The sequence below is a fragment of the Mollisia scopiformis genome (genome assembly GCF_001500285.1).
Source record: "Mollisia scopiformis unplaced genomic scaffold LY89scaffold_7, whole genome shotgun sequence".
NCBI lineage: Eukaryota > Fungi > Ascomycota > Leotiomycetes > Helotiales > Mollisiaceae > Mollisia > Mollisia scopiformis.
In genome coordinates, this window is record NW_017263587.1 from 1,273,603 (window position 1) to 1,297,950 (window position 24,348).

At 48.3% G+C, this 24,348-nt stretch overlaps 11 protein-coding genes across 11 annotated transcripts; 3 read left to right on the plus strand and 8 right to left on the minus strand.

Moving 5' to 3' along the window:
• Positions 1 to 1,016: 1,016 nt before the first annotated feature.
• Positions 1,017 to 2,176, minus strand: LY89DRAFT_716547 (taurine catabolism dioxygenase; the record flags this gene model as incomplete). The annotated part of the gene is made up of 2 exons (XM_018218272.1): positions 1,017 to 1,894; positions 1,948 to 2,176. The coding sequence occupies 2 exons, from the start codon at positions 2,174 to 2,176 to the stop codon at positions 1,017 to 1,019; spliced, it is 1,107 nt and encodes a 368-aa protein (XP_018074456.1).
• A 656-nt stretch (positions 2,177 to 2,832) lies between these two features.
• LY89DRAFT_682887 (Arylsulphatase) lies at positions 2,833 to 4,897 on the minus strand. Its single transcript, XM_018214592.1, has 5 exons — positions 4,528 to 4,897; positions 3,975 to 4,471; positions 3,407 to 3,923; positions 3,247 to 3,356; positions 2,833 to 3,197 (listed from the first exon to the last, which is right to left on the minus strand). The coding sequence occupies exons 1-5, from the start codon at positions 4,826 to 4,828 to the stop codon at positions 2,853 to 2,855; spliced, it is 1,770 nt and encodes a 589-aa protein (XP_018074457.1). The 5' UTR covers positions 4,829 to 4,897; the 3' UTR covers positions 2,833 to 2,852.
• Positions 4,898 to 5,033: 136 nt separating this feature from the next.
• Positions 5,034 to 7,319, plus strand: LY89DRAFT_716549 (MFS general substrate transporter). Its single transcript, XM_018218273.1, has 5 exons — positions 5,034 to 5,467; positions 5,518 to 5,737; positions 5,874 to 6,474; positions 6,530 to 7,100; positions 7,155 to 7,319. The coding sequence occupies exons 1-5, from the start codon at positions 5,248 to 5,250 to the stop codon at positions 7,223 to 7,225; spliced, it is 1,683 nt and encodes a 560-aa protein (XP_018074458.1). The 5' UTR covers positions 5,034 to 5,247; the 3' UTR covers positions 7,226 to 7,319.
• Positions 7,320 to 8,408: 1,089 nt separating this feature from the next.
• LY89DRAFT_470714 (uncharacterized protein) lies at positions 8,409 to 9,724 on the minus strand. The gene is made up of 2 exons (XM_018207764.1): positions 9,134 to 9,724; positions 8,409 to 9,085 (listed from the first exon to the last, which is right to left on the minus strand). The coding sequence occupies exons 1-2, from the start codon at positions 9,243 to 9,245 to the stop codon at positions 8,439 to 8,441; spliced, it is 759 nt and encodes a 252-aa protein (XP_018074459.1). The 5' UTR covers positions 9,246 to 9,724; the 3' UTR covers positions 8,409 to 8,438.
• A 1,251-nt stretch (positions 9,725 to 10,975) lies between these two features.
• On the minus strand, positions 10,976 to 11,370 carry LY89DRAFT_470711 (uncharacterized protein). The gene has a single exon (XM_018207763.1). It carries the CDS (start codon positions 11,235 to 11,237, stop codon positions 11,022 to 11,024), a length of 216 nt encoding a protein of 71 aa, XP_018074460.1. The 5' UTR covers positions 11,238 to 11,370; the 3' UTR covers positions 10,976 to 11,021.
• A 1,129-nt stretch (positions 11,371 to 12,499) lies between these two features.
• Positions 12,500 to 13,121, plus strand: LY89DRAFT_549354 (uncharacterized protein; the record flags this gene model as incomplete). Its single annotated transcript, XM_018208285.1, has 3 exons — positions 12,500 to 12,598; positions 12,648 to 12,955; positions 13,010 to 13,121. Coding segments are annotated over 3 exons (519 nt in total), but the record flags the coding sequence as incomplete, so codon positions are not given.
• Positions 13,122 to 13,532: 411 nt separating this feature from the next.
• LY89DRAFT_682890 (uncharacterized protein) lies at positions 13,533 to 15,475 on the minus strand. Its single transcript, XM_018214593.1, has 7 exons — positions 15,438 to 15,475; positions 15,089 to 15,257; positions 14,910 to 15,039; positions 14,350 to 14,856; positions 14,266 to 14,300; positions 14,043 to 14,214; positions 13,533 to 13,943 (listed from the first exon to the last, which is right to left on the minus strand). Exons 2-7 carry the CDS (start codon positions 15,230 to 15,232, stop codon positions 13,624 to 13,626), a joined length of 1,308 nt encoding a protein of 435 aa, XP_018074462.1. The 5' UTR covers positions 15,233 to 15,257; positions 15,438 to 15,475; the 3' UTR covers positions 13,533 to 13,623.
• Positions 15,476 to 15,880: 405 nt separating this feature from the next.
• LY89DRAFT_716553 (NAD(P)-binding protein) lies at positions 15,881 to 17,291 on the minus strand. The gene is made up of 3 exons (XM_018218274.1): positions 16,550 to 17,291; positions 15,993 to 16,500; positions 15,881 to 15,938 (listed from the first exon to the last, which is right to left on the minus strand). Exons 1-2 carry the CDS (start codon positions 17,142 to 17,144, stop codon positions 16,031 to 16,033), a joined length of 1,065 nt encoding a protein of 354 aa, XP_018074463.1. The 5' UTR covers positions 17,145 to 17,291; the 3' UTR covers positions 15,881 to 15,938; positions 15,993 to 16,030.
• A 701-nt stretch (positions 17,292 to 17,992) lies between these two features.
• On the minus strand, positions 17,993 to 18,805 carry LY89DRAFT_555432 (putative short-chain dehydrogenase; the record flags this gene model as incomplete). The annotated part of the gene is made up of 1 exon (XM_018208360.1): positions 17,993 to 18,805. A coding segment is annotated over one exon (813 nt), but the record flags the coding sequence as incomplete, so codon positions are not given.
• A 1,401-nt stretch (positions 18,806 to 20,206) lies between these two features.
• On the plus strand, positions 20,207 to 22,147 carry LY89DRAFT_682894 (uncharacterized protein). Its single transcript, XM_018214594.1, has 4 exons — positions 20,207 to 20,947; positions 20,999 to 21,146; positions 21,195 to 22,069; positions 22,128 to 22,147. Exons 1-3 carry the CDS (start codon positions 20,657 to 20,659, stop codon positions 21,944 to 21,946), a joined length of 1,191 nt encoding a protein of 396 aa, XP_018074465.1. The 5' UTR covers positions 20,207 to 20,656; the 3' UTR covers positions 21,947 to 22,069; positions 22,128 to 22,147.
• Positions 22,148 to 22,364: 217 nt separating this feature from the next.
• On the minus strand, positions 22,365 to 23,948 carry LY89DRAFT_470878 (uncharacterized protein). The gene is made up of 2 exons (XM_018207765.1): positions 23,561 to 23,948; positions 22,365 to 23,512 (listed from the first exon to the last, which is right to left on the minus strand). Exons 1-2 carry the CDS (start codon positions 23,818 to 23,820, stop codon positions 22,720 to 22,722), a joined length of 1,053 nt encoding a protein of 350 aa, XP_018074466.1. The 5' UTR covers positions 23,821 to 23,948; the 3' UTR covers positions 22,365 to 22,719.
• Positions 23,949 to 24,348: the final 400 nt, after the last annotated feature.

Genomic DNA, 24,348 nt, shown 5'->3' on the forward strand with positions numbered 1-24,348 from the left:
TCTTCCGAGCAGCTTGGTTCTGTAAAGAGCCGAGCATTTCCCACTTGGGCTGGCAGTTGAAACCGCGAGTATTTCAAACCGGAGTATTTCTCAACCGCAAAACACCCGCTCTTCACATCCAGAGCCTTAAAATCCCAACCATCAACGAGATGATATAACCATTACTTGATTGACAAGACCGCCACAATTCCAGACTTCTGGAACCGCACCCAAAGGTAAGCATAAACCCGACAGTAAAAAGCCAATATCCACTTTCCAATTCGTCATATAGGGCAAGAATGAAGTGATACCGAAATACAACCACTTAGACGTCCTCCTTCCCCGCAATCGAACATTCCAAAATGTTGCAATTCGAAAAACAAATCGCGCCACAAAACCCAAGCTCGCGTAGATAGGCTTGTCACGGCCACCTTTCCCTTATCTACTATTATCGATAGAGAGGTTGGCGCTGCAGATATGCAAGTTTGGGAGAGTTGAATATGTCGTTATGTTTCCATGTAAATACGTGCTTGGTTAAGCGAGGGGTGATAAAACTTTCGGTGGAGACGACAGGTTATTTGATTGTCTTGGCTGCTTGAAGCAACGCGTTATACTTGCGATGGGCCGCGGATAGAGTAGCTTTTGGAGATCGGCCTGCAAGTGATGTGGAGAGATGTTGTTGAAAGGTTTGAGTTGAGGTGGAGTCGAGGTGAAGAAGGTGGGTGCACGGTCCTTGTCGTCACGTGGAGGATAGGGGGTTAAGCGGGGTGCTATAGTTTAGTATTTGAGAAATTTTTTTTAAAGAAAAGAGATTGCCATGATTGTGTATTTATCTACTTAGGATTGCATTGTAGTTATAGTTAAACTCAAGGGACAAGCTTGGTTCTCGCCTGCCAAATCTGGAAGTTGTCACTCGTTCCTGGACTTCCTTGAACGCAAATACGCAAGGATCATAAATTTCATTACTATATGCTGGTGACAATTTGGTACGATTATTTGAAGGAGACCTTCTCATCCTAATAGTGCCCCACCTGTACTCAAGCAGCAACAGCCAACTCCTCATGACGACTCTTACTCTCAGCATCAAAGAAAGGCTTCTCCCCAATACTCACAGTCCTGACCCCATACCTCTCACCCTGCCCCTCAATATCATACGTCGCGGTATGAAACACACTCCTATTATCCCAGATCGCCACATCGTTCGAATTCTGCCATTTGAACCGAACCTGCAAATCATGGTTATCAATCAACAAGCGATTAAACCACTTCAACAGCGCTGCACTCTCTTCCTTCGTCACATCATTGATATGCGAAATGTGGCCTCCGACAGGGAAAATGCTCTTCCAGCCCGTAACAGGGTTAGTTCTCACAACAGGATGAACGGCTGTTAACTCTTTCCCGACATTCAATGGGGAACCACGCTCGCCTTCGTAGATCTTGAATCCACCTTTCTCAGCTGCTTCGATGAAGCCTGGTTGGCTAAACGTAGCAGTCAAACCCTCGAGAAACTTCTGATACGGAGCAGAGATGCGGTCGTAGATCTCATATCCACTTGCCCACAGCGTATCTCCCCCAGTCTTTGGCAGGTTAACGAGTCTCAAGCTCGAGTAATCCGCCGGAACGGGTTCGAATGCAATATCGCTGTGCCAGCCACCGGCATTCTGGCGCTTCTCGGTGGAGAGCTTAAGACGAGTGTTGTTGGTGTAGAGTTTCTTGTTGAGCTCCGAGTCAATGGTGGAAATTTCGGGATCGTTCACACGGTAACCTTCTCGCTCGGAGTTGAGGATTGGGTGGATGTGTAGACCGGAAGTGGATGGTTTCCCGGAGGCAAGGCCGAGTTTTTGGATTAGTTCTTTTTGGAGGTCCGCGGTGAGGTTGTTTTGGGAGCGGAAGAAGACTACGCCGCGTTGGGAGACTAGGGGGTGTTAGTTGAGAACTGGAGGTCAGAGGAAGAAAGGGTGAAATCACTGATGAGTGAGAGTTCTCGGAGGAGTTCTTCGGAGTTGGATGCTTGGAGAAGAGAGACGAGGTTCACGTGTGGGTACTCTCGTCCAATGATTGGAGTGACTTCGATATGCTCATATTGGTCCAAAGCACCAGTTGACTTCACCCATGGCTTTGCAGAAGTGGCTGCTTGCTTGCCTGGGTGGACGGGGATGGTGGTTGTGGCTTCGACTTCTGTTGCTGAGGGAGCCATGGTGGTCTAGGGAGACGCTTGTTCGGGGGATTCTCAATGACAAGAGAGTGAGGATGGACGATCTGCTGTATAGTCTTCAGAGAAAGTGAGCTGGATATCATGGTGAGAGCAATTAGAGAGCTTGCGCATCTAGAACTATATACCCGGAGCTTGATGAACCCCCGCGTTCAGGTACAAAGCATCTCTCGGATGGAACGGCATCTAGATGGTGACATTGGCCTGTTCTGTTACGCCAATTGACTTGGATTTGATGTATATGACCATATCCCAGGGGTTAACGGGGTTAACAACAAACATGTGCTGGTGGGAGAGCAAAAGGCTGAGACTTACCCTACCCCGCCAACGAGGCTGGACTATATCTTTTGGGTGATATTGTGTGATCTCAACCCCACTTCACGTCATTCTTTCCGAGGTTATTATAGGACAGAAAGCCTGTCGGCCGCAGATGGACAAGAGAAAGAGGCGCATTCTAGACCAGGCTATGGTCTAGTTACACCTGTCATGCAGTTGCTTCTTATCGTTATTCGACTCGCATAACCGGGTTGAGACATCCGTCTCCAGAGTCCCCAAGATCTGGATGTTGGGATTACGTTCACACAGGAGTCAACATGAGTTCCAGGCACAAACTTAATATCCCTGAATAGATTGAATTTTGACATGCATATGAAGCTTCTGACTATAGCTCAGATCCACCAGTATCATCCTGGAAAATTGCTACGCTTTGAGGTCCTTCAGATTCCAGAATATATCCAAGCTCGCACTTATCAAAGCGTACACTCTCTGATATACTTGTATAGAAGCCGTCAAATCGTGGATTTAATGCGTCTCCAAGCGTTTTCACGTTTCCTGCGGGATGGATGACTGACCAAGGGTTCACGCAAGTCTGTCCTTTGCAAGATTTTGTGACCATGAGAAGTGCATCGAGTCGAGGAAGGACTTTAGACAGTGGAATTCCAAGCAAATTCTGCTCAGGCAAGAATTTTGAAGTTGGATACAAGTTTTTCAGTTGTCCTGGATCAGTCTTTGTGGAAGTCAATAATGATTCAAACTAATGAGGGATCGAGACTTACGTTGAGGTCGTAAAGTTCATGCTCATTACTGCACCAGACAGTATAGAGGAGATTGTAAGAAGATGAGATAATTCTCAGAGCTTTGTAAGTATTATTTGGAGCATATGCAACTACCCCAGTCAGCTTCTCACTTAGATAACAAGAGTTTGAAGTGACTTACCAATCTTCCCATCATCCAAAGAGAACTTATAAATACCTTCTGGGATACCTCGTCCCCAAAACTCAACGTTAACATGCTCTTGTCTTGAACTTTTCGAGTCTTCGAGCTCTTTCTCGCTTAGTGGGATTGGACTTCCATCAAGTCCAGACCAACCCTCCTTTGCACTTGCAATCTTCAAAATCGTAGGTGCCAAGTCTGCGTGTGCTGTAACGACTTTAGTTTCGCCAATGGGAACATGTGGTCCTCTGATGATTAGGGGAATGTTGATATCTTCCTCGAAACTGCATTCCTTGCCGGGATTCAGTCGATGCTGAGAAATATGGTAGCCGTTATCGGTTGAGTAGATGATGTAGGTATTATCGAGGATACCGTAGTCTTCAAGTCTGGTGACGATACCTTCGACTATCTCATCTACTGCCTGAAGCGCTTGGAGTCGGCGACGGTAGAAGTTGTCGTTATATGCTACCACCTCATCCGTAAGTTTATCCAGTCTCGAGAGCCAAGACACAGACGAGGGCTAGAAATGTGTCAATTCTCTGAAAACTTATCGTACATGAGAAGGACATACCTTATCGGGATTGAAGTTCGCAGTTCGTGGCACCATCGCTTCTGGAAACAAATGCTTATGTCGATCCGCAGGAATCGGTGCATTCATGATAATCCCATCCAAGTCCTTTCCAGTTCCCGGCTTCACGAAAGTTGAAGCATTAACATCCGAATGAGGTGCTACCGGCGCAATCGTCAAAAAGAAAGGCTGTCTCAAATTGACACCTTCTTCCAACAGTCCGTAAGCTTTTTCAGCAAGCACATCTGTCGAGTACTCTCCTTCATGGCTGACTGGTGGCCTGTCATTACGTTGGAAGGTTGCGTTGAGATACTGGTACGTGTGAGGATCTAGCAGAAAGTCTGAGGATGTCCAACCGCTTGGGTGAGGATTGTTCCAATTGTCGACAGTGTGTGAGTTGAACAGTTTTCCCGTGTAGTAAGTGCTGTATCCCGCGGCTTGGAGCCATACGGGAAGCCAATTCGAGTTCCACCCTTGAGCTACGAACTTGGGATAGCCGCCTAGCAACAAGGTCAGTAAAATCCAACATTATGACTCCGTATACTCTCAGACTCACCATAAGGAGGAAACACATCAGTAACATTCGTATTGTGAGCATTCCTGCCCGTCCAAAGCGTAACTCGTGAAGGACAGCAAATCGCAGTCGTGCAGTAATGACTCTTGTAAAAAGTTCCCTGGTCAATGACATGCTTTTTCAACAATGGCATATACGAGATAGAGTCCATATGCAAATCCTGATCATCCGTCAAGATCACCACGATATTCGGTCGTTGATCGCCATGTTGCAAAGGCAATTGCTGCTCTGAGGCCACAGCGCTGGCTGCAAACGCCAATGCGAGACTCTGGATGAACTTCATGCTTTCATAGATTGTTTGTATACTAGAAACAATCAATTGAAGAGATACTTCGAAATTAATTGAGAAGATGAATGCAAAGCTACAGTACCCATAGCTCTCGGATCAGAGTGTGGGGTCCCCTAGCGCTCCTGCACTCCACCCCACTCTCCTGCATCGAACTCGCATCTCAGCCGATGGCGTGCGAACAAGCCGAGCATGAGCAATATGCAACCATTTTCTCACAGTCAGCCATCGGTGGACGCAGAGTAACTTTGTACCGTTTCATGGCACAATCTAGAATGAGGCTTACAAACTAGGGTTCTAATTGGACTTAGCCCAGCAGAACTTTTTGTGATTCGGAACGAAAGAATCTTGGATCGTTCCTTTTGTTTCTCTTATACTTCGGATCGTGCCATGATGTTTAAGGTTCTAAGGTAAGGATGGCAGAACACGATGTAGAGCGGGATGTTCTCACCGCTACGGAACCTGCGGTTGAGGATATACAACAGCAAACTTCGGAAGAAACCTCGCTCCTTTCAACCAGCAAGAAAATCGACTACCAATCAACCGATGTATCATCAGGAGATTCCTCAACCTTAGAAAATGAAACCCCTCAGCAACCCCGCAGTCCCATCGGCATCATCGCCCTGCTGCTCATCGGTGATACCCCTCCTCCTCAATTTCAGGGTATATATACTAACAACGAAAAGGCGTCTTGATAGCCCATGCAGATAGCATGCTCGTGCTGGCCACATACGGAACCATAGCCTCTGAATTCGGAGCTCTGAAAGACGCCGCCTGGCTAACGACCAGTTTCTCGCTGGCGGGCTGTTCAACTCAACCTATCATGGGGAAACTGAGCGATATCTACGGACGCAAAGCTGTACTGTTGATTTCTTACGTTCTGTTTGCTGTGGGGTGTGTTGTTTGGTGAGTTATCCGGATTTTGTCTACAATGTCTATATGCCGGATGAGATTCTCGTCCCAAGAAATGGGGAGACGAAGACAGACATTCTGAGACCTTTCATGGTGCCCGAGATTTGAGATAAATACTAATATCAAGCAGCGGAATCGCCGAATCAATGCCCCAAGTGATCTTAGGCCGAGTAATCAGCGGTTTCGGCTCCGCAGGAATGACCGTCCTCGTCTCAATAATCCTCACCGACCTCGTCCCCCTCATCCAAGTCGCCTCCTGGCGTTCCTTCGTCAACGTGGTCGCCACCCTGGGACGAAGTATCGGTGGCCCATTAGGTGGTCTACTCGCCGATACCATCGGATGGAGATGGTCGTTCACTGGCCAAGGACCACTCCTCATTGTGGCTATTGTACTTGTAGCTATCAAACTACCTTCTTTTGCTCCAAGCGTTGAGGAGCAGCCGAAAGGGAAACCGTCCAAGTTGAGAAGGATTGACTTCGTAGGTGCGGTTTTGTTAGCAGCGACCATCGTCTCCCTTCTCGGAGCATTGAGCGTCGGAGGACAGTCTGTGCCTTGGGGCCATCCGCTTGTCCTCGGTCTTCTCATCGGCTCCGTAGTTCTAGGAACCATATTCGTTGTATATGAAGAGAAATATGCTTTTGAGCCCATCTTCCCTCCTTGTCTTGTTATCCAACGAGATGTAGCGACGTCGTATCTAATCCAGGCTTTGCAAGCCGCTGCTCAGATTAGCGTATGTCCCTCCCATCACAAAATCAAAGAACTCTTGCTAAAAGGAATTTAAATAGATGATGTACTCAGTCCCCCTCTACTTCCGTGCCACCCAACTCACAACCAACACCGTAGCAGGAGCGCACCTCTTCCCGGCGGTCGTAGGAAACACAATCGGCGGTCTCCTCTCCGGCTACATCATCCGAAAATCCGGCCGTTACAGACTCCTCACCATCTTCGCTTCCCTCGCTTCTTCGCTCAGTTACCTGCTTTTGATCCTGCGCTGGCACGGCCATACGTCCTGGCTGGAAAGTCTGTATATCGTGCCCGGAGGCTTCGGGACCGGGATCGTGTTCTCGAGCACGATGATTAGTATGGTGGCCGGCGTGAGGAAAGAACAGATGGCTGTTGCGACGGGAGGGCTGTATTTGAGTGGTAGTATTGGGATGATGGTTGGGGTTGCGGGGTCTAGTGCTGTGCAGCTTGGGACATTGAGGCCGTTGTTGGAGAGGGGGTTGGATGGGGTTGAGGGTGGGAAGAGGATTCTGGAGGAGGTTATGGAGAATGTGGGGAGTATTAAGGGGTTGGAAGAGGGGGTGAGGAGGGTGGTTGTGGAGGCTTATGTGAAGAGTTTGGAGTATGATCATAGTGAGTTGCCACTTTCTTGTTTGGACTTGAGGAAATGATACTGATTTGAAACAGTGGTTTCTCTTGGTTGCACGCTTATTGCACTGTTGTTGGCGTTCAGCATGCGGGAACATCCTCTAAAATAAGATATATATTGGAGAAGAAAAAGTTAGAAGGGCTAAAGAAATAGACAATGAATAGAGTACTAAATGGGTACAATAAATATTCATCCGCAGCTCCGTTTTATGCACACTGTTAAAGAAGTTCTCAACATAAAAAGAGAAATCAAATCCACGACCTCATGTCATTGGCGCCCTCAGCGCCCTCAGCGCAAAATGCGCCGCCCCTTCTATGTCATTCGACCCATTTTGCCAACCAAGAGACAAGCTCAGCAAGGAGGTATCATTATCCAAAGTAACCATCCGCATTATTCTTCCCAATTCCTCATTTATTCACCACAAACAACTTTAAGACGAAAGAGTCCAAACAATCAACAACAACACCACCAGACTTAACAGCAACCATCTCTAACCTCCAAATCAAACCTTCCCAATCATCATAACAAACAACACTGTGCAACTCCCGACCCGAAATAACAACATCCTGACGCCCAGCTTGTCACAAGGCCCACCTAGTGTCCCTGATAATAGCATCCTTCTCATTACACTCAAAGGAAAGTGGGAAAGGGAGGGAGGGAGGAGTCCTTGTTTATATACTTGCGGGCCGGCCTCGACACATTCACCCTCTCTATCAGTGAAATTTGTGGCCGATAGGACCCAAATTCACAAAATGTAATAAAGTATTGCGTATAACAAATTAAGTTTATACTTAACATTTTTTTAATAAAAATATAAAATAGCTTTTTAAAAAGTTAGAATTTGAATCTAATTGAACACAAACTATGTAGTAGTGTGTAATACTGGAGTTGGTATAGGACATTTTATTGCTAAAATCGGCTAGGGATTTTTGAAGATGGAGAGTCACCTAGATAGCGGGTGAATTTTCCCAGACTTGACGCTTAGCACCGCTCGAAAAGGAAGTTTGTTGGGAGGGGATTTGGAGGGTTTTACCTCGAGTTGCAAATGTATGTGTAGAAAGTATAATTTAATGAAAAACTGAGATGCAAGCACTTGCTACACCTGGGACGGTTATGTCCAATGAGATAAAAGGGGGTTCCTTTGTGCGCTTTGCAGAAGTAAATTGCTCTCTTCTCTCCACAGATTTGACACTCAGACTTCTGCGTTCCAGACAAAAAGCAGAGATACAACTGAAAGGATAGTAATAAGTTCTGATTCATAATTAGCATTACGCATTACCTCCTCTTTAACCTATCCTCTCTCACTAGTTACTCTCATTTCATCACAAAACAACCATCCCCACAACTCCCGCCGCAATACCCAAACCACTCATCCAGACCCCCGTCGGCGCAGCACCAGCCTTACTCGAACTCGTACTACTCGAGCTCCCACCAGATCCCGCACTCGCACTACTTCCACTTCCACTACTTTTCTGACTCGACACCGCCGTCCCCGTAGCCGTCGTAATACCCGCCACACTCCCCGTCTTCGTCGCTAGCGTCGCACTCCCCGTAATCGCCCCAGGACCTTGCACCCCACTAGGCGTAAAATACAAACTCACGGCCGTCTGACTGGGATACAAATCTGTCGTATCCGTCGCACTTCCATTCGCCGCAACATTATACTGCAAACTGCTAAAGATCGCCTGAAAGCTCGCCGTCGGGGTCCCGGTACACAGCTCGGTGCTCGCCTCGCTCAATATCGTGTGGAACGCAGACGTAACGGCGGGTGAGCGGCCGCTGTGCACGAAATCGCAGTTCAGGCAGCCGAGCCAGTCGCTGAAGTAGGAGCCGCCGCACATGCACTCTGCGTGTGCGAGAAGGTCGAGGGACGACGTGCCGTTGGGGAGGCAAGCGGATTCGATGTTGGTGATTTCTTGGCAGGGGGGAACGACGGGGGAGGTGACGTTGGGGAGGCAGACTGAGTCCACTGTTCTTTGTTAATCTTTGGTAGAGGGAGGAGAGGAGGATAGCTTACGGTATGCAGTTTCGTCGGACGATGTTTGGCGCGCGGCGAGAGCGGCTTCGTAGACATTCGCTGTTGCTGTACCGGCTAGGACCGCGAGTCCGAGAATTGTGGTCGTGTACATTGTCGCAAGTCCTCAATGATCCCAATTGATGCGCAAAAATGACGATGGGGAAAAAGAGAAGAAAGAGGAAATCAGTCAATGTTATATCTCGTTCCCGAAAGAGGAAACGCTGTAATCTAACGCGGTTACTCGGAATAAAGTGCGTCTTAGCGGTACGACGGAGGGGCAGGAACGATGCTGTGCCGCAACGGTGATATTTCCCAAATTGCCAGCGATGAAATTAATGAAGGGATATCGCATTGCTGCCTGGCCTGTTTTAGGCAGCAGCATTGAGTTGTTTGGAATCATCGTGACATACTGAGCACTCGCTCTGTGTACTGCAGATTTGAAGATCTGGTTGTTGATGAGAAACAAACTCAAGCTTTTTCTAAGCTTCTCTCGGCGCGAGCCATCGTCCAGCTTGGCGGGCTAAATGATGCGCCGAGACTCTTGGTGAGATGAGATGAGATGATAGAAATAGTGGAGAAATCCATCACTAGATCAATTGAAACCTCAAATAAAAACATCTTGGGCTTTGTGTGGTTGTATTGAGTTTCGATTTTGGGTTTGTCTCACATCTCACCGCTCTTCGAGAATTGGCCAATTGTTGGGTGTGTGCAAGTAGGTAATGCCATCAATTCATCGTCTCATTGCTCGTCTTCTTGTATACATTTTCTTCCCTTGGATGTGCCAAACGAACGCAATCGAAGCAGAAGTATATCAGCGTCCGAGGAACCCGAGCGCCGGTCGTTCAATGGGTATATGGGTGCGTTTAGCAGCATCCCTCAGCGCAACCGCAACCGCAGCACTCGCAGGAAGCCTCCTCTCCTCCTCGAAGTCCGACGGCGTCACCGGAGGTTGACATGATGGCAGCTGGCTTCTGTTCGCGGAGTATCGGTTAGTGCGGATCTATTTTCTCGAAGATATCGGATTGAGGGGTGAGAGGTCATTGAGAAGAGGGGCATTGGATAAAGGAATGGAAATCAAAGCATTTGGATTAGAAGACTTACGGGTTGCTCGACCTCAACGTTGGAGGTGTTGGCAGACATTGGCTCAGGGGCCTGGATTTGTTGCTCGACGACAGGCATGATGAAGATTGGTCTGCGAAAGTCAGTCCCTTATTCTAACAGCATGTTCAAACTGCAGAGGGAACGTACTTGGTTGAAAGTGAGAGTGTTGTTGAATTTAGGTTTGTCTGTTTGTATTCGTGATATGCAGGAGGAAAGTCGTTATATCTCGGTCGAGAATCTTGTTTTAAAGGAACGCAGCGGAGGGCGAGTGGGGTTTCGAGTTCGGTCTTGACACAGCGAACACGGTGACACTTGCTTATCTGGGACGATCACACATCATTCCTCACTTTATCACTTTATCACCGCTTTTATGCACGAGCGCCTTCCTCCAACTGGTCCATCTGGCTCCATCTAGCTGATTTATGCAGAATCTGGCAGGGCGTGCATCAAATGGCTCAGCGATTGCCCAATGAGGAAGCAGCATGGAGACCCGTGAGACGGCCAACTCAGCCTTTGAGGTGGTTGTCCAGCTGGAGAAGAGACGAATCGTGTTGGGACAGCCACACATCTATCGTCGACACAAGATACGTGTATCAAGCCGCAGAAAGGAAATCAGTCTGGGCAAAACAAAACATATCTCTTCATTTTTATCTTATCTTGAGAGATGGTAGCACGAGAGATGGTACAGTACTGTAGCACAAGTGATGTACAGTAAGCACCTCTTTGAGCTCGAGACCGCCAAGCTGGATATGTTTCAGCATACGGCCAATAGGCTCCAGGAATAGATTTATCCCGGGACCTTGCATGATTGGAAAAACCACGCATCGTACAAAAGCAGGTCGATCGTATTGCGCATTGATGCCTCAATTAAAAGGTAATATGATTTAGACGCCAGGCAGAGATCACGTTGCGCGAGCATCAGTTGAAGACCTGGAAAAGAAAATGTAACATAAATCCAGGTGTTGGAAGGCCTTGATTGTCTCCAACAAAGCCAGAGACTCATAGCTCCTTTGAAGCTACCTAATCTATTCGTGACTAAAGATCACGTGGCTGGATGACACGAGAAGGACCTCGGGGCGGCAAGCGGCACGAGCAGTGATACCGGTACGACACTGTAGGTAGGTAAAGTCAATGTCTGACAACCTCATATTTATAGGGTCCAGGATGAACAATACGAGAGGAGCATTTCAAAGTAAATCTCAAACGACTCAAGTTCAGCCTTGAGCTAAGTCCAATACCTTACTTCGGTGGTAACATCACTTCCTTCATCATGTCTCAGTCACGGAGTTCACAAGCCGACCTTTATATTCGACCCAAAGCGCGCGCACCGCCAAACTTCCAAAAGACACAACTCTCGAGGACACCAGATCAAACCACTCACCGAATCACACCGACACGACTCAAAACTCTGCCTTGCGATATCGCAAACCCACTTTGAGCCTCAAGTCGCAAAAATAAACCTCTCAATTTCAAAGAGAGTTCTCACGCTGTCCGTCATAGGATAGAAAACGCGTTCCCTGCATGCAAATCCTCGCTTCCACCCGCCCCGAAGGATGAAGCGAGTTCAGCTCATATGCACGAACCGCTGTCTTTTCTCCATTCCAACATTGATACCCCCTTTCGTCGTCGTTCAACCTATCATTTCAGTCCCTTCCTTCTCAATCGAGGTCTCAATTTTTCGGCAGTGTGACCCTGAACGTTAAAGCCTTGACGGTGGCTTGAAAGCCTCAAATCACATCTCTAGCCAGAGCGGCAAGGCAGTCAAAACGTCCTTAATTTTGCAGACAGGAGACGGCTTGGGCAGATTTAGCAACCCTCGTAGCACTCCACTTCTTCGACCCTTTGATGGGGAAAGTGCCGTCGTGGAACCAGACAGAGCGCCTTGTGCCCCGACGCTATTACTGTTGAGTATCGGTAGGCTTGTCTGCAATAGGAAATGAGGCTGAATTCAAGACTTCTGAATGGATTGACATGCACAATTTCGGAGAGAGATTGTATCACCTGCTCATGCGGCTGAAGCATGAGGGCGGAACGATCAAAGTTAATCGTTTCTAATTGTGTCTTGGGCGTAAACGGAAAGGAACGTATAAGTATTGAGTCACGCCCTTGCATTTCCCTCCCGAGGGCTCGAGTATAAGTTTTTCGTCTTTTTTGTCGTCTTTGTTTACTTACTTCCCTCTTAACACCAGGAAGACATCTTTATCGTTTATCATGGCAGGCTCTACAGATCATAAGTTGGTGCTACCAAGGACTGTGTTCGTGTCGAGATGCTTCCAACTTGCAACTGCCATCGCCGTCATGGGCCTGATGGCCTACGGCATCACATTCCTTTCCTTCGACGGCGACAACCTCATGATGTTCACCGTTCGTCTTCCCGACCTTTCTACCATTCGTCTACTAACATCCCACCTAGGCCATTGCAACCGTCATCATCACAATCTACATCATCGTCGCCGAAACCTGTGCACCAGTCATCTATAATTACTGGGCCATCCTCGGCCTCGACATCTTCGCCATCATCTTCTGGGTGGTCTCCTTCTCCTACCTCGCCAGCGAAGTCGCCGAATACCAGATCGTCACATACGACGACACGTGCGCGTACACTTACTACGGCTACTGCGTCAAGAAACGAGGCTTCACGCTCTCCAAACGCGACACCACAGACGTCTACACATACCGCAACAGCATGGCAGCTGCCTGCGGTCTCGGTGGTCTAGAATTGTACATCCCCTCCCCTCTCCTCCCCCAAACCTCAAACTAACACCCCACTTCTAGTATCCTCTTCGTTAAAACCCTAATCTGGACATCCATCTACCTCCACAAGCACCGCAAGGCTGGCGGGCACTGCATGCCTAACTCCAAGACCACCGAGCCAGCACACGTCGAGTCCGGCTATGGCGCTCCGTCCGGCTACGGCGCACCTTCTTTCGCTACTACGGCCGTGGAGCACAACACCAAGCCCGAGATGGCGGTCCCAGTGCAGCCGTCGTATGAGCATCAAGCTGCGCAGCCGATGCAAGCGGCTGGGACTAGTGGTGGGTATGGGGCTCAGCCTGCTTATGCTTGAGTGGCTTGAGAAGGTTTGGATGCGGAATGGAAGAGGAGGATGGACATGGGTGACGGAGAAGGTGGTGGTAAATTTGAAAGTTTTGAGTGGAGTGCGTAGTATACCCGGTGTGTGTCCTGTAGGAACAATGAATGGATGCTGTGAACACGTACCTATATACTCTGATTTCATGATCTGTGCAAACGCAGAAGCAATCGATGAATTGAGGGGAACCGCTCAGGAGAATGAAATGCCAAAATCAACTCATTTACATCTACATCTACCGGGTGAAAACCTACTCCAGAGCATCCTTACAAGTGATCCATCCCAACCGGTCCTTCTCCTAAGAACCAGCAAACCCCATCCCCTTCAACAACGCCTCCATCCGGCCCACGGGTCTGAACAAATGCTTGCCACTCCTATCCAGCTTGATAACCGGAAACTTCAATTCCCGATCCAAACCCTTCTTCTTACCCTTCGCAACGTCCATCTGACCGATACTCTTGACGCCCGAGAACTTGCCGTAGATACCCGTCTTCGGCTCGTCGGGTAGAGAGAAGAACGGGAGTCCGGCTGCGGCGTAGAGTTCGGCTGTGATGGGGGAAGGTGGCGGGGCGATGCTTGTGACGAGCTCGAGTAGATTGGCGTTGAGGAGTTGGACGACTGTTTTTTGTTGTGTTAGTGTCTGGCTTGTTGTACATAGATCGAGAAGGAAGAGAATTAAGTCATTGCACAGGAAGGAAAGGAAAGGAGAAAACCTACAGAAAGTCGTGACGTTCTTGCAATCCCAGACCTCGGAGGCGTGCGGGTCGCGGAGGATGGCTTGTCGGATGAGTCCGCCGGCCGCAATGCCCATCTCGCCTTCGGATGGTAGGTTCGGGTTGCCGACCAGGCCGCCGCCTTGGAGGTGGAGCACGAGGTGGAGGGTTGAGTTCTAGGTGACGCTGTTAACGAGGAAGAAGATAGGGAGTACCAGATCACTTACTTGTGCCGTGATGCCGTAATGGGACAGAAGGTAATCTACTCTCGTTAGCTATCTGCTGTTTGTGGATGATATCGCTGTACTTGCTCTTCTCAAGGACCACGTTGTCATGAAGGAGATAGAACTGCTCAACCGGGACGTCAATCGTGGCCGAGATCATGTTCATCAACTCGTAGACCGTAGCATTCAATTGAACGCTTGGGAACAACGGAGTCTGTCCGAGCCGGTGAACCTTCAAGACGGCGACGGCACCGCGCTTGATCGGCGCAACAATGATTTGAATGCCACAAACCGCCTCATGCTTTGCGATCTGTGCCTCGACAGAATATCCGGTTCCGGAAGAGACGGCTACAAATTGCATCACTGTGCCGTCAGTGTTGGCGATGCCATCAAGCCAGAGTTGTCCTTGAGCGGCTGGGTCGATTACTGCGTAGTCTTGGATGTTAATATGGTCTGAGAAGCGTTGTTGACGACGCATCGTAGAAGCGAAAGTCTCTTTGAGAGGCTCGCCGCTGATGGCGTTGATGCTGCCGAGGTAGACTTTCAAACCGAAAGGACGAGTGGACTCGAAACGGATCCACAACGCCTCGCGCTCTAGAAGCCTTGTCTCAGTAGTGAAGTATGTGATATGATAATACTTGGCTCACCATGAACAGGCATGAAGCAACCACCCTTCGAGGTCATACCCTTGGGAAGGGTGTCAGCATAGTGACTGACATTGTACAACGGGAAGAAACCAAGGTTGGGGGGAAGAGCGTGAACTTTGCCATCCTCAGGCTGAAGTAAATCAGTATGTGTCAAGTGTTTCTTCGAAGAGCAAGCTTACAACTCGAATGGTGCGCTTGAAGGAGACCGTCAAGGCGTTCATATCTTCACCCTGGTGGAAGCAGACAGCTTCATGGGCCTTGAGATACTCGACGGGTCTTCCAAGCTCACCCCGGAGCTGATTATCAGCTTTAACCTTGACCATCTTTGCGTCGGAGTGAATGTAATCCCTAGATTCAAGTGTTCTTGTTAGCAAGAATTATGGATGTCAAGGCTGCTTTTTGAAGCTGAAATAAGGATGGAGAAAGGAGGAAGGTTGATTGACAAAAGTGAGTGTTGATGTTTGGTGTTCGCAGGATCTGGTAGCTGAACTTTGCTTCGACCAAAAGTAAACAAAGAAGAAAACATACTTTGGGACGCGTCTCGGAGGGATGTGGTTATTACTTCGTCACTCGAGAGTAAAGAAGTTTCAAAGTCAATTAAGTAAGACCTTCAAAAGTGATTGAGAGTGGAGGTTGGATCTTGTGTTGGAGTTGAAAAGACGTGAAGGGTAGCAGGAGGGGAACCGGCTAGTAACCGAACGAGGCAGAAACATACCTTTCAGAGCGAGCTCGCCTAGGGATCCTAATAAAGTTAAATAAGCATTTTCCTGTTACTGAGTCCGGAAAACCAAAGGTTGCTAATATCTTGTTAGCTCAAGTGACAGTAACCAGATGGACTCAGGCACGCCATAACGAATTACGCCATAACGCGACTTCAAAAACTGCACCCGACACCGAGCAAGTTTTCTACGATCTCCCCTTATCGACAGGTGAGATCCGAGTTTTTGGTTCAGCTGGCTATTTTTTTCATCCTTTTTGGTTGGACGCTAGAAACTTTTCTATATTTTTTTCTCTTTTGACTTTCAATTCCTGAGAAATTTGTTAGCATTTTAAGCGAGACTAAAGGAGCACACAGTCACTCACTACCTTAATACTACCAAGGTATTACTCTGCCTACCTACCTAGTCTACCTTCACCACAACCTTCCCGAAATGTCCACCCTTGAACAAATATATCAGCGCTTCTTTTGACTCTTCAAACCCGAAGACCTTGTCAACCACAGGATGGATCTTCTTGTCATCATAAAACTGCAGCATTTCTTCCAACCTCTCCCTCGGCCCATTCAAAAGCCCCTTCAGCGTAACGTTCCTTTTCAAAGCCAAGACATTCGTGTTCGTTCGGTCTCCCACTGCGTCTTCCTTTCCAGACAGATATCCAATACAGTTGATCAGACCACCGAAAGCTATACAATCGAAGGACTTCCGCAATGTCTGAGCTCCGCCGTTCTCGAATATGATATCCACGCCTTCGTCATCCGTCATCTTCAATACCTCTTCGTCCCAGTTTGGAGTTGACTTATAATTAATCATTTTATCCGCACCCAGCTTCTTTGCCAATTCGAGCTTCGCGTCTGAGGAAGAGGTAATAATCACTACTAGTATTAACATCACCAACTTCCTTGGCTCTTAGGACAATCCTACCTTCAGCACCACTCGCCTTAGCAATCTGCAATCCACTGACCGCCACACCACCCGTACCCTGAATCAAGACCTTCTCTCCCTCTCCACCAGCCTGTCCCAACGGCCTCATCCCATTAATCGCCATCCAAGCAGTCATCCCGGCAATCGGTAAAGTAGCCGCCTCCTCATCACTCAGATACTCCGGCTTCTTCACCAACCCATACTCCGGAGACACCCTATACTCCGCCAGCACACCCTGCAACGGCAGACCCAACCCACTCTTCATATGTTCCGCTTTTACTTGTCCCTTCAAATGCGTCTGATTGAAAATACTCAGGACCTTATCTCCCACCTTCCAGTTCGGGGAATTCGAGGTGACGATAGTACCGCACATATCGGAGCAGGGAACGATTGTCGAGGCTGGTCCACCGGTCGTCTTGTGGTGGTTGTAGAGGCCCATTACCACTTCTGTGTCTCGGTAATTCAGCGAGACGGTATTGATCTTGACCAAGACTTCATTTTCTCCGGGTACGGGAAGGGGGGCTGTGGTTTGAGTGAGGTTTTCGAGACCGTTTTGGGAGGATATCCATTGCTTGATCTCGGTGGGGAGAGACATTTTGTTGGACTGCTAGATTAGTAGTCTATAGCTATGTATTCGGTAGGTTGGCAAATTTTACATAGAATGAAGGGGAAGAGGTAACGGGTACGAAAGGAGAAGAACAGAAAAGAAGACAATAGGAAATGGTAAAGAAATATACCCCACCATAGCTCACCAAAAATTCTTATCGTTATTTTGATGACGGAAATCCGATGCTTTGCGCCGCGCGACGTTGGAAAACGGTTTTGATGACTAATGAGAGCTACGGCTAGTGGGCCATCGATTAAAGGGGCAAGTGGGGCCAAGTTCGGCAAGTGAACTGCTTGACGAGTGTGAATTTTGTACAGTAGAGGATGTGTCTGGATAGCACTGGATAGCCTCGATATTGAAATTCTTTATTAAATGCATCTAATTTCATCTAAGCTCCTCCCCCGTGCCTCTATAATGCAAAGCCTTGGTATTGTCGAAGTGTTTGAACAGTCATCTAGATCGGATGTGTTTTAGTGAGTCTAGGAGACATAAATCAGCATTATAATCTTTTCCTTTTTTGGCTCAAATGTTGTATTTGCTTTTATGTATATTGAAACTGTGTATCGGTATTAATTGAGAAGTCGTACAACACGAAATGATGTCTTTGTAGGACACTAAAAATCTTTATCGAGGTATCACAACGGCTTAGAATCTGCGGTAACTGGACTCGTAGTTGCGATAGACCGGAATTCTCCCCTTTCCTTGTGCGAATTACAGCTCGAGAAAGTAGCCATGAAAAAAGCATGGGGCATGGCTTTCTGAAGCTAACTTGATATATTCAACAAGCACCAACAAGACCGACTAAGGCACTACTCAGCTGCACCCCATTTCGCCCCAGCAATTGCCCCACCATCGGCCAAAATGTCAACGCCCGTGATAAAACTACTCTCTTGACTAACCAAGAACGCTATCACATTCACAATCTGCTCTGGAGTTGCTGCCCTCCCCAACGCACTGTTTTCAATCAATCCCTTCATGGCAGGGCCATGCCGACCCTCCAGCTCCAACTTCCCCTGCTTCGTCATGATCACTCCAGGGCTTACACTATTGATTCTGGCTCCCTTCAACCCATAGGCTTTAGCAGCAGCCTCTACACGAATCTGATTCCCACGTTTTGCGTTCATGTAAGCTGTCCCAGCCCCCTCATTCCCATCACTGAGGTCAATTTCTGGGTATTGTAGGAGTTTGTTGAGCGGAGCGGTAGCGAGATGTTTCTCTAGTTCCTGGGAGAGAGGCGTAGAAAGTGCAGCGGCGAAGTATGGTGCCATGCTTGCAATGCACATTACAGAAGTACCTAGCGATACGATCGGGAGAAAGGCATCGATGACGTTGGCGTGGCCCAGAAAGTCAACTTCGTAGATCTGTTTTGCGTTCGCAGATACTGGCGTTACACCCGAGGTCAGGATGATGGCATCGATGTGACCAAGTGCAGAAGCTGCATCTGCTACTTTCTTGACAGAGTCGTACGAGGATATGTCAACATGGATGCTTGAGACTGAGTATCCCTCGTCCTGGAGAGACTGTTGGGCAAAGGAGATGGTTCTAGCGGAGTAGCTGGCTAGAAGGGTATGTCGACCGCTACCGAGACGTCGAGCTGCGGCGAGACCTAAGCCTCCAGCACCAATGATGACGAGGACGTTCTGTTTCATTGCCTGTGACATGTTGTTGACGAGGTGGGCTTACGTCAGTGAGGAGTACAGAAGCAGTAGATCGTTGACTTCGATTGCTGATAAGGTGTTGAGACTGCAACGATGTTGAATTAAGTTCCCGGCTACATGCAGGGCCACGTGCTTGCACTTGCATGTTTCGTCTCCAAACAATTTGCTTGACTTGGATCCTTGACTTTGAACAGGACAATATCGGCACAAAGAGCAGTGGATTCATAATAACAAGAAAAGGAAGGTTGGAAGAACGAACATATGTGCAGTGTAGAGTCCATGCTATTCCGAAATGAGGCAGTTGGTTACACCAACTCGACTCGTCCGAAAGTTCAGAATTCTTGGCAACGGTGCTCTATTTGACGAAAATTAGTCTATAATATCAATAATAAAACACACAAAGAAAGAACGACTATAAGCAATCAATCAACCAACCAGGAAAGGCAAAACACCCGGCGCCAGGAGCCGCCATCGACAGAGAGGCTCTGGACGGCGTAGGTTGCCTTGCGTGCAGCAGCTAAGAGGGGGCAAAGAATACTGTTTATACTTCGCTTAGTTGTTAGAGTAATGAGTCTGGGGATTCACTTCAACGCTCAACCGCACTTGCTGAGAAAGGCATTCACCCCTTCCCTTACCCCTTATCCCAAAAGCTCCCAAAAACTCTCAGTCTGCTTCTACTTTCTTCATCTCCGGCCTTCTTTTATGTATAATCGACTTGACGTAGTTCCGTCGCACTATGAGATACTGGTCAGCAATACAGCACTAGACAAGCAACACATCAGCGGAAGGAGAGGGGTCTGTTCACCTTGCGGATTCTACCTCCGAACAACCTCATTATCTATGAGGTCTTCTATAATCCAACTTCAAATACAAAGAAGTAACAAAGCCAAGTTCGACGCAAGGGTATGAATAATATGATGGCATTTGATTTTGTAGTAAGCAAGCGCTAGCTCTAGTGGCTGAGATAGTCTGCTTATTCAGACGTGTACCTGCCTCCGGCGATGGACCAGGATGGATCGTTCCAGCGATGATCAAGTGAGATCTATTGGAAATTCTACTGCATTCAAATGGACCCAAGCACAGAGGGATTATTCTTGGCTCCTGAACAGTAAGTGCAATAGCAGCATAATCACGTGATGATATTGACGAATTCAATTGGGGTTTGCAAAAGAATAATCTTTATTGAATTGAATTGATGTAGAAATAAAACGCTTCATTCCTGTTCCTGGCTAGAGAATAGACCGAAGGGACGTGGCGGCTAGCAGGAGGATGAAATCAAGCATTTGGAAACAACGAGCCCAAATGCGGTCTAGCTCTTCCAAGGGTGAGACTTCAGACGAGGGACCATCTCAAGCCGTGCTTCAGCCATCCTTCTCCATCTTTGGAATCACAATGGCCACTCGTGGATTTAAAACGAGCACGAGCGTCGGTGCTTACATAGCATTCAATTCTTCGAAGATGAATTGGCCAATCGATTCCCTTGAGCGACTTCGACTTGTTTACTCTTTGGAATCAAAATGTACCTTTCCGTGCCGCCCTGCTGCGGTGGATAGACCGAAGAAAAGGGATAGTTGCCCACGGGCGTTATTTTTACAATCAATTTGACTTCTGGCTTCAAGATCTCGTATGTTTCTCCGCATTGTTTATTCAGCCTGTATTGGTCATGTTGCATTCTCAGATCCAATCTCCACTTTGTCGTCATAAAGTTCGGACGAACTTGGACAAACTCGATCGGAGACCGAGATATACCTCATTTCCCAAGATGTATAAAGATGTTAGGCGCCTTCATTTTGAACCTGCACACAGGTCAAATCATCAATTCGAAGCAGTCAATTGATCAAGATGCATTTTCTCAGCTACCTCCTTGTTCCTCAAATTGTCTCTGCTCTGGCAATCACGCAAAGAGACACTACAAACCGTGCAGCATACTTTCTAAACGATGATCCAACCGGGTCGAGCATTGTTTCTTTGAAGATCAGCGTACAAGATGGCACGGTCTCAGACCCGATCCTCACCTCAACTGGAGGCAAAGGACTTCAAGCCTTGACAGCATCAGCAACAGCTGGAGTTGCGCCAGCTCCAGGAGGTGGTGATCCGTTGTTCGTCCAAGATGCTGTGGTTGTATCCGGCGATGTGAGTACTGCATGCTATACGCCAATTGAATCAATCTGACTGTCTCCCAAGTACCTCTTCACTGTCAATGCCGGAAGCAACACCGTCTCCATGTTTACAATCGATCCTACCAACCCATGGCAACCAAAATTGCTCAGCACTGCCTCTTCACAAGGCGAATTTCCCGTCTCAATCACATACTCTGCAGCATTAAAGACTGGTACGACAATTTACTCCCATTCACACCGCATCTGCTAATCTGTATCAGCATGTGTCGTCAACGGTGGTGCCATCGCAGGCGTATCCTGCTACTCAGTTGACCACGCCAAGGGCCTCACCCCCATCACCTCCCTCCTCCCAATCCCCCTAAACCAAACCACACCCCCCGTCGGCCCACCTGGCACCGTCGCAGACATCCTATTCAACCCCTCCTCCACCGCCCTCTTCGTAACCATAAAAGGCATGCCACCAACCCCCGGCTTCATCGTCGCTTGGCCCGTCCTCTCCTCCGGCGTCATCTCCAGCACCCCCATGATCTCCTCCCCCTCGGAACTCGTCGTAGATTTCAGCATCGACTTCCTGGGCTCCGACTCTTCCGCTGTCATCACAGACGCTTCGTACGGTGCTTCAATCGTATCCATCTCACCCACCTTCTCCGTCTCCGTGGCCGTCAAGACCGTGATCCCGAACCAGGGCGCAAGCTGTTGGTCCGCATACTCTAGTCGCTTCAACACGATCTTCGTCATGGACGGCGGAAACCCCAACATTACTTTATTGGATCCTGCCACGGGAGCGATAAAGGGGGTGGAGGTGCAGGATGCGGCTGGAAAGGGCAGTTTCGATGCAAAGGTTGATAGGAATTTTCTGTATGTGTTGAGGGGAGGTGCTAGTGTGAGTGTGCTGGATTTGACGGGGTTGGTTGGGAAGGGGACGTCCGGGATGCAGGTGCAGAGTTTGGATTTGAGTGCGTTGGGGAGTAGGGCTTTGTGGACGGGGATGGCGATTTATCCTTCTAGTTGAGGGGGGGATGGTTTGCGTTGAAGTCTAAAAGTTGGTGAGGATGGCGATTTATCCTTCTAGTTGAGGGGGGGATGGTTTGCGTTGAAGTCTAAAAGTTGGTGAGGATGGCGATTTATCCTTCTAGTTGAGGGGGGGATGGTTTGCGTTGAAGTCTAAAAGTTGGTGATAGGAGATGCTTGAGTTTGTTTGATAATTAGAGTTGTTAATGCTATTGTAATCCTTTCCGATGAACCAAAATCGAGAATGCAAGTTTTCGTGCTTGCCTATTGCTGATTGTCGTGGATACTTGAAGTAAGTAACCCCATTCACCTCTTTCCGTAGGAGGATGCTAACATTGCGTCTCAGATTCTACTATCATTCACTTCCATACAGGGGGAGATCATTCTCAAACCTCCACTAACCCGCAACAAAGATAGCTGCGACGTGCTCATTAACAAGTTGTCACTAAATCCCCTTCCACGCTCGAGACCTTGCTCTTTCAATTGGTCCCTACACAACACCATCACCAAATTTCTCGAGGTAAAAGATAGATCAAAGAACGAGTGGTATTAGGTTGACGCGCCGTCCTATTTAGAGGGTATAGCGACGTCTATGTGTGAGTTATAGTATAAGGAGAACCAGGACAGAAAATACCCCAACGCCCTCTTATATGCAGTCAGTCAATATTCGTCGTCTCCCATCTACCACAACTTCTCGTCCCAGCTCAATGCTTGCCACACTTCAACATTACGCAAGCCTCTTCCTATTGTCCAGGTTCGTTGTCTTCGAAGAATCTACAGATTCTTCTTAACAACCCCCTCATTCGGCCCATAAGACCTGTCATCCTCGCCCTCCACCTCCTTAACCATCTTCTCCATCTCCGCAACCTGCCTCTCCCACTCCTTCTGCCCCATCTTACTCTCCCTCCTAAACAGTTCCTCGTTCGGCTTCCTGTAGCTGCCTCCCAAGCGATCCCACAGCGTCGTGTACTGCCCGTAATTATAGTTGAAATACAGATGATGCATCGTGTGGCACGCCGCCCCGTTCAGGATGGGCGAGTTGGACACGTATTCCCCGTCGTGGATCAACACGGTCCAGATCTGCACGAAGAAGAAGAGGGCCAGGTAGGCGAATTTTTGCAAAGGGAAGATGAAGGGAAACAGGTGGTAGGGCACGGATTGCGACCAGCCGTCCACGGGGTGGAAGGCTACTGATGCGTAGGGGGTCGGCATGATCCATTTGTGGTGTGGTTTATGCAGCGTCTTGTAGATGAGCGGATGGTGCAGGCCGCGGTGGATGAAGTAGATGCAGAAATCGGTGAAGATGAGGAAGAGCGGGAATTGTAGGTAGTTGTAGTAAGGGTACGGCTCGTCTGCCAGGTGGTCGTAGAGTTTAGAGTAGCCGCGCACTTCGGCGAGGAAGAAGGGGACGGTGAGGATGGCGATCCAGGGCATGGCGCCGACGGCTTGGTTGATTTCCATGTGGATCTGGTTTTTGAGGAATTTGGGGTGTTTGAAGACGGTTTTGTCGAATACGAAGACGTAGGAGAGGGAGGAGACGACGAAGTAAACGGTTGCACCTGCGATCCTGTTGGGTGTTAGATGTGTTGCTCAAGGGTATACGTGATGGACATACCATGTGATCAGGAACAGAGAGAAAGATTGTCGATATATATTATCTCTATCCAATGTGCTCATGTATGCAGCGTCTGTGGGCGTGAAGGAAAGGATTGAAGACGCTGGCTTGAACTGCCAGCTTGACGCAGCCTTGTAATCATATGTCGTCGCATTGCCCATTCCATCTTGCAGGCCATACGGGGCAGGTTGCACTGGCAGGATAGCCCGGTACATATAGTCAAAGATGTAGGTATCGCATAGCTCGAGGGCGATATCCATAGCGGCGGTATTGAGGCTCCCAGGAGCGCGAGTTCGCAGAGAATACGAGAGCTGGAGCAAACCGAGCAAGGAATCTCCAAATGAATGGGTTCAATCGATTATGTCGTCGCGGAGAGATGGGAAGAAGTTAAAAGTAGGTTCGTGGATGCAAAGGAGAGCAGGATATTTCTCTCTTGTAATACTTTCGGACGGACTTTCCATTAAATTTGTTGATCGCCGTTCCTGACAAAATGATCTTAGCGCCGATTAAAACACTATTAGTCAGTCAATGTCGGTGGAGATTCTGGCGAATGAGAAGCTCCATCTGAGGCGCTACGGTAGACAGCTGGGAACGAATGGCAAAAGATTTGGTGGTGCCATAATCGGAGTACGGATTCATCTCTACCCGGGTCCGCGAAATCATGATACTTTTTACCATTCGGGCGAGTCGAGTCACAAAACGCGTGGAAGGATAATTTGAGGTCACGTTCTCGTATCATGCATAGTTGGATGTTCCTGGAGATGGCCGAAGAATGGTTTCCCCTGAAT

What these genes read in the sequence shown, in the direction of transcription:
- LY89DRAFT_716549 (XM_018218273.1), top strand. Translation starts at nt 5,248, where the DNA reads ATGGCAGAACACGATGTAGAGCGGGATGTTCTCACCGCTACGGAACCT. An exon ending in CATCGCCCTGCTGCTCATCG is followed by an intron (nt 5,468 to 5,517) that starts GTGATACCCCTC and finishes AACAACGAAAAG; the next exon opens with GCGTCTTGATAGCCCATGCA. An exon ending in GCTGTGGGGTGTGTTGTTTG is followed by an intron (nt 5,738 to 5,873) that starts GTGAGTTATCCG and finishes AATATCAAGCAG; the next exon opens with CGGAATCGCCGAATCAATGC.
- LY89DRAFT_470878 (XM_018207765.1), bottom strand. Translation starts at nt 23,820, where the DNA reads ATGGATATCGCCCTCGAGCTATGCGATACCTACATCTTTGACTATATG. An exon ending in TCTCTGTTCCTGATCACATG is followed by an intron (nt 23,513 to 23,560) that starts GTATGTCCATCA and finishes AACACCCAACAG; the next exon opens with GATCGCAGGTGCAACCGTTT.
- LY89DRAFT_470711 (XM_018207763.1), bottom strand. Translation starts at nt 11,237, where the DNA reads ATGAGTCTCTGGCTTTGTTGGAGACAATCAAGGCCTTCCAACACCTGG.
- LY89DRAFT_682890 (XM_018214593.1), bottom strand. Translation starts at nt 15,232, where the DNA reads ATGGTCAAGGTTAAAGCTGATAATCAGCTCCGGGGTGAGCTTGGAAGA. An exon ending in TTGCTTCATGCCTGTTCATG is followed by an intron (nt 14,857 to 14,909) that starts GTGAGCCAAGTA and finishes CAAGGCTTCTAG; the next exon opens with AGCGCGAGGCGTTGTGGATC. An exon ending in CAACGTGGTCCTTGAGAAGA is followed by an intron (nt 14,301 to 14,349) that starts GCAAGTACAGCG and finishes TAACGAGAGTAG; the next exon opens with ATTACCTTCTGTCCCATTAC.
- LY89DRAFT_716553 (XM_018218274.1), bottom strand. Translation starts at nt 17,144, where the DNA reads ATGTCTCTCCCCACCGAGATCAAGCAATGGATATCCTCCCAAAACGGT. An exon ending in TAAGGCGAGTGGTGCTGAAG is followed by an intron (nt 16,501 to 16,549) that starts GTAGGATTGTCC and finishes TAATACTAGTAG; the next exon opens with TGATTATTACCTCTTCCTCA.
- LY89DRAFT_682894 (XM_018214594.1), top strand. Translation starts at nt 20,657, where the DNA reads ATGCATTTTCTCAGCTACCTCCTTGTTCCTCAAATTGTCTCTGCTCTG. An exon ending in CTGTGGTTGTATCCGGCGAT is followed by an intron (nt 20,948 to 20,998) that starts GTGAGTACTGCA and finishes CTGTCTCCCAAG; the next exon opens with TACCTCTTCACTGTCAATGC. An exon ending in CTCTGCAGCATTAAAGACTG is followed by an intron (nt 21,147 to 21,194) that starts GTACGACAATTT and finishes AATCTGTATCAG; the next exon opens with CATGTGTCGTCAACGGTGGT.
- LY89DRAFT_470714 (XM_018207764.1), bottom strand. Translation starts at nt 9,245, where the DNA reads ATGTACACGACCACAATTCTCGGACTCGCGGTCCTAGCCGGTACAGCA. An exon ending in GTCCGACGAAACTGCATACC is followed by an intron (nt 9,086 to 9,133) that starts GTAAGCTATCCT and finishes AACAAAGAACAG; the next exon opens with TGGACTCAGTCTGCCTCCCC.
- LY89DRAFT_682887 (XM_018214592.1), bottom strand. Translation starts at nt 4,828, where the DNA reads ATGAAGTTCATCCAGAGTCTCGCATTGGCGTTTGCAGCCAGCGCTGTG. An exon ending in TGATGTGTTTCCTCCTTATG is followed by an intron (nt 4,472 to 4,527) that starts GTGAGTCTGAGA and finishes CCTTGTTGCTAG; the next exon opens with GCGGCTATCCCAAGTTCGTA. An exon ending in ATGAACTTTACGACCTCAAC is followed by an intron (nt 3,198 to 3,246) that starts GTAAGTCTCGAT and finishes ACTTCCACAAAG; the next exon opens with ACTGATCCAGGACAACTGAA.